General features: G+C 40.0%; 1 protein-coding gene across 1 annotated transcript; it reads right to left on the bottom strand.

Annotated features, from left to right (window-relative positions):
• Nucleotides 1-406: 406 nt before the first annotated feature.
• Nucleotides 407-4939, bottom strand: LOC113704163 (putative late blight resistance protein homolog R1A-3). Its single transcript, XM_027225880.2, has 2 exons — nucleotides 4672-4939; nucleotides 407-4530 (listed from the first exon to the last, which is right to left on the bottom strand). The coding sequence occupies exon 2, from the start codon at nucleotides 4434-4436 to the stop codon at nucleotides 687-689; it is 3750 nt and encodes a 1249-aa protein (XP_027081681.1). The 5' UTR covers nucleotides 4437-4530; nucleotides 4672-4939; the 3' UTR covers nucleotides 407-686.
• Between the last annotated feature and the right edge of the window lie 229 nt (nucleotides 4940-5168).

Below are 5168 nucleotides of genomic sequence, written 5' to 3'. Positions count from 1 at the left end.
TCCTATGCAATAATGGTCATGCAATTTCTTCTTCTATTCTGTTCTCAAGAAATGTTAGCAGTTTTACTAATAAATAAAATATATATATATATATAAAGAACAGATAATAACGACAAATAGTCAAGCAATTTCAAGTGGTGGAAGCTGATATCTGTTACAGTAATTGCAAGATCCTTCTTCAATTCCATCTTTTCTTCTGTTTCTTACAACATAAACTTGGTGATGATAATATAGCAGATGCATTTGTATTCTCCTTTTCAACTTTAGTTGTTTTTTCCTAGTTGTCCCTCTTACTCAGTATAGCTATAAAATGACATAAATATTCAGCCTCTCACTTGGTTTGTCAGTCTTTTCAACTGCTTTCTTTTGAAAGAAAGCCAAGCTTGTAAACGGTGGGAATTCGATATAGACAGCTTAATTAGCAGCTTTACAAATAATGAAAATCAAAACCATCGTCAGAGGAAGACAAATAGCCTTCATATCAGTTACAGTTGAGACAAAATTCTAGAACAGGCTCAATGAATTTTACCAGGATTAGAACAAGAATGTCAGAAGATGACACGGAAAATTGTTCATCAAATCCTCTATCACTTTCGCATCCCAATTAAGCTTAAGAGTACGAGATAAAACAGAAGACATTAAAGACAAACTGTTAACTAGAATGAAAACAAGTGCATGCCTATGCTCTATTCAGAGCTGGACTCCACAAGTGGAGGATGGATGAGGACCTTGATGTCTGGCTCTTCTGCCTCAATATCCGTGGCTGATTTTGAAGCAGAAATGCTGCACCACTGCACTTCAATCTTCTCTAGTGTAGGGATATCTCCAAAACTAGACGGAATCTCCTCAAGTTGCTTACACTTTTGCAGTACCAGTTGCTCAAGGCAGGGAAAGTTGTCACTTGATGCATTCCACCGAACAAGCTTCAGAGTATCTAACTTCAAGAATTTCAGCTTAAGAAACTCCGCATCTCCCATATCCCATTGCTCCCCCTCAAAGGCCCGATGTAGTAACTTCAGTACCTCAAGGTTGGGTAGTTTTAATATTGTTGACATTTCATCCCAGGGAAGCCGAAACTTTGACAAAGTCAACTTTCGAAGACTCAAAGGCAAGCTCATTTCACAGGGGAACAGAATACTACCATGGTACAGCAGCTTAAGGGATTCAAGTCGGCTCAAACAGTGGAGCACTGGGAAGCGATTGCAGTTTGCAAGGTCATTCCAAGATTCAAAGAATATGCTTTTCAGCTTTCTGATGTTCACAAGTCTTCTTATTATCATTTCTGCACATATCCCGTGAGAAAGAGACAGAGTGGAACAAGTCTCCAGGTTTGATTGGGAGGTATCTCCAGGCTCAGAGTCATCCAAGCTAAAGACAACACGATTATTTATGTGGAGATGCCTCAAGCTTGCCATTTCTAAAATGGTATCTGGTAATGTCACTTCACCTTTTAATCCTTTCACAATCAAAGTTTCAAGATTCCAGAGGTTGGCTATTGATGATGGGATTGATTTTATGCGCCCTCGGAGAGCCAAGTACCTCAACAGGACAAGCTTTTCTACTTGACCAGGAAAAGAATCACCAACATTGATACGCCCCAAATCTAAGACCTTAAGATGCTTGAAGTTGTTAAAAATACGAGAAATATGGGAACTGAATGATGACTGATACTTGAACTGACTGGTAACATTAGCAGAAAAGAACATGAGAGAGCGGACACGAGGACCAGATGGCATACGATTTCTGAAGCGCTCCCACGTAGAGAAGACAGACAGGCGTCGTACATCATACTCAACAATATCAGGTGCCATATGGCCTTCAAATTGGCATATCAAGTCAGACAGGTCCGGTTCTCTAACATCATCATCATATATATGCATCAAAAAACACTCTTCTTTAGCTCTTGCTACACAATAATCATGCAGCAAATCATGAACATGGCATGTTTTGACCCCATGATCCTTAGACCTCCTTTTGGAAACAATGACTAGGCTCCTATTAACCAGATCCATCAAATAGTCTTCAGCTACATCATTGTTGCACACCAATCCTTCTGCAGCCCATAACCTTATCAACTTCCTAATTGCAATTTCTTCACCCTGAGGAAGTGCTCCGAAATAGAGAAAGCATGGTTTCAAGTGATCTGGTAAATGCTTGAAACTCAGACCTAGTATGTCCTTGCATTGTTCCATCTCACCAACAAGCTTCGAACTTAGACTGTCCACAACTTGCATCCACCAATCTTTTCTCTTCTGTGTCCTGGCAAGAATTCCAGCTACTAGAACAATTGATAGAGGCAATCCTTTGCAAGCTGTTGCAATTTGCCTTCCTAACTCTACAAGCTCCTCGGGACATTTTTGTTGCTGAAATACCCTCTTCTCCAACAACTCCCAACTCTCTCCATCAGAAAAAAAACGAAGAGCATGAGGATCGCAGTCAGATTTGGATTCTAAAGCCACTTCACGGTGTCGAGTTGTAAACATTATTCTACTACCATTTCTGTCATCTGGAAATGATCTTTTCAAATCATCCCATGCCCCTGTGCTCCACATGTCATCCATGACTATGAAGAACCTTTCCTTTTTCAAAGATTTGTAAAGCACTTCATCTAAATCTTCAGTCTTCATGCCACGGATTTGGTCAGTAAGCTCAATAATCTGATTCAAAATGGTGAGCAACAAATCTCTCTTTTCATAAACTTGAGAAATACAGCACCATGCACGAACATGGAAATGACGTGCAACTGAAGGTTCATGGTACAATCTCTTGGCCAAAGTGGTCTTACCAAGGCCAGCCATCCCGACAATCGCAACAATGTCTAACTGCATTCCACCTCTGGTAAGTTTAACTCTTATTGTTTCAGCCTCATCAAGAAAACCCACCAAAGTTCCATCTATTTTTGGGGAATTAACTTCTGATAACACAGGATCAGAACTCATACTCTTTTGGAGATAAAGATTATGATTATGATGCTCGCAAAATGCTCTGACCTTTGACTTTAGAAGTTCAATCACATCTACAGCTACAGAGAGCCGTAATTTATAATACCATACAGGATAATCTCCCACCAGAAATGAGTCGATAACGAATTCTACCTCATTTGTCACCCCGGCAATATAAGACCACATATAAACTAGATCCTCCAGCTCATTTTGCTGCTTTGCTGTATCCACGAGAAAAGATCTTAAAAATTCTAGATCTGAAAGGAGTTTTTCATATTGATGCGTCAGAAAAGCAATTGAATTTGCCCTGCTCTCCAGTAGCCCCATCAAATTTCTCAAGAAAGAGTCAACAATACCCAGTTTATCAACCCTGGGGAAAAAAGATGAGGGCAGCCCTGAAACTTCAGGAAAGATCTCTCCGACTTTTGTCTTAATCCCTGCAATCTTTTCAATCATATCAGACAGCAATTGATCCTTCTCCACAGGAATCTGACCTTCTGTTTTGTCAGCATAGAATGAGCAGAGAGATGCTACCTGACTGACTACAGCTTCAGTTTGACTTGAAATTTGTTTTCCCTCCCATTTATAATTTTCTGGTGGGTCAATGAGGAATGCCATTATGAGTATCAACCCTTCACGAAGTTGTTCTACTTGATCATTTGCAGGACGAAGAATTTCTAGGAGAAAATTGACAAAATTTACCACAACTTCACCCACCACATAAATGTCAGATCGAGAGATCTTAGAAGCTTTCAGGATCCCAACAAACATTTCTATGATATCAGACGTACTAGGCTTAATCTTCACCAGCAAATCAGAAAGCATTTCGTTTAACTCTCCCTTACTTTCAGCCGTCCGTTGGAGACAGCACAAATAAGTAATAGCTGCTACCTTATTTGCAGTATCTTCAATAGAAGTAAAAAAAAATCCGATATTCTCATACCCACTGCATTGCCTATTCGTGAAGATGACAAAGTTTCTCAAGAATCGTAGCTTCACTTCAAGGGCTGAGATTTGTTCCTTCAAAGACAGAATCAAATTGCCTTCAAACTTAAGCAGATCCTTCAGATTTACCAGAACACAATCAAAAAATTCCACCAGAACTTCACCCCTCATGGCATTGTTTGGTTCTAAGGAATGTTTAGCCCAATCAATAAAATCTTCTCCAATTTCCACCTTGAAAGCTTCAACCTTTTCAAGCAAATCATCTACTACATGGTCTAATTTCTCGTTTAGGCTCCCAGATATTGCCCTATCACGAGCAAAAGAAAGATCCTCTCCTGCCTTCCTCAGTACACTCTCAATATTCATCAAGTGAGACCTCAAATACCCACCATCACTACAGTTTCTCCACCCCGAACTACACCACAAAAATGTTCTCAGAAATCTCAATTCAACTTTAAGTTTCTCAACCAAATCTCCTCGATCAAAAAACAATCCCTTCTCTAAATACTCCAAGTCCTCCAACACTGTATCAACACAGGTATGAACCATCTTTATCGGTACTTATTTACAAATTTCATGCAACAAGAAGAAAATCTTGGAAATCCCACCAGAAAATCAGCTTCACAGTACTTAATCTATCCACCTGGACGAACATAGATCCAACAACCACTCAAGAACAGTTTGAAAAATCAATAGACAACCGCAAAACTCGCAAGATTGACTACTGCCTACAGCTAGCTAATTACTAAATACAGCAAGTTGCATCTTGATAAACACTACTTACAAGTTACAACGTATTAAACTGCGAGCTGGAGCGACACCAAAATGCCTCAGTGCGATCAGAGGAGATGCAGGTGCCATTTCGCGAACATCCCACCGGGCGAGATTGACTACTGACTTGCCTCAGAGCGATCAGGGGAGGGGCAGGTGTAGTCGGGCAATCGTCCAACCAAAGCGTTGAGATATGAATGTTGATCGAAGTTTTGGATCTTGGAAAGCTGTTGCTACTATTTGTGAACCTGAACTTGGGACTTTGAAATGAGAAAGCAGATGTCCGACGAAGGTGATGGGCGGCGATTGATTTTGTCTTGGGGGTAAGGGAAATTGATAGCCGTTACATATTTGATTTTTGTTTAGGAATGATTTTCTTTGAGCTCCTTGAAGTTAAGGGAAATTGAGATTACCATATGTGATGTTTGAAAGTTTACACATACAGCCATTGATGATCCCTTGAGTACCTCTTTTGGTGACAGGGATTTAAGTGTAAAAAGATGTTCAAAA

This window comes from Coffea arabica, chromosome 1e, assembly GCF_036785885.1.
Source record: "Coffea arabica cultivar ET-39 chromosome 1e, Coffea Arabica ET-39 HiFi, whole genome shotgun sequence".
NCBI classification, from domain to species: Eukaryota; Viridiplantae; Streptophyta; class Magnoliopsida; order Gentianales; family Rubiaceae; genus Coffea; species Coffea arabica.
The sequence above is the reverse complement of the archived record's forward strand: the minus strand, read 5'-3'. Positions and strand labels throughout refer to the sequence as shown.

Coding starts and splice junctions, on each gene's coding strand:
- LOC113704163 (XM_027225880.2), bottom strand. CDS start 4,436: ATGGTTCATACCTGTGTTGATACAGTGTTGGAGGACTTGGAGTATTTA.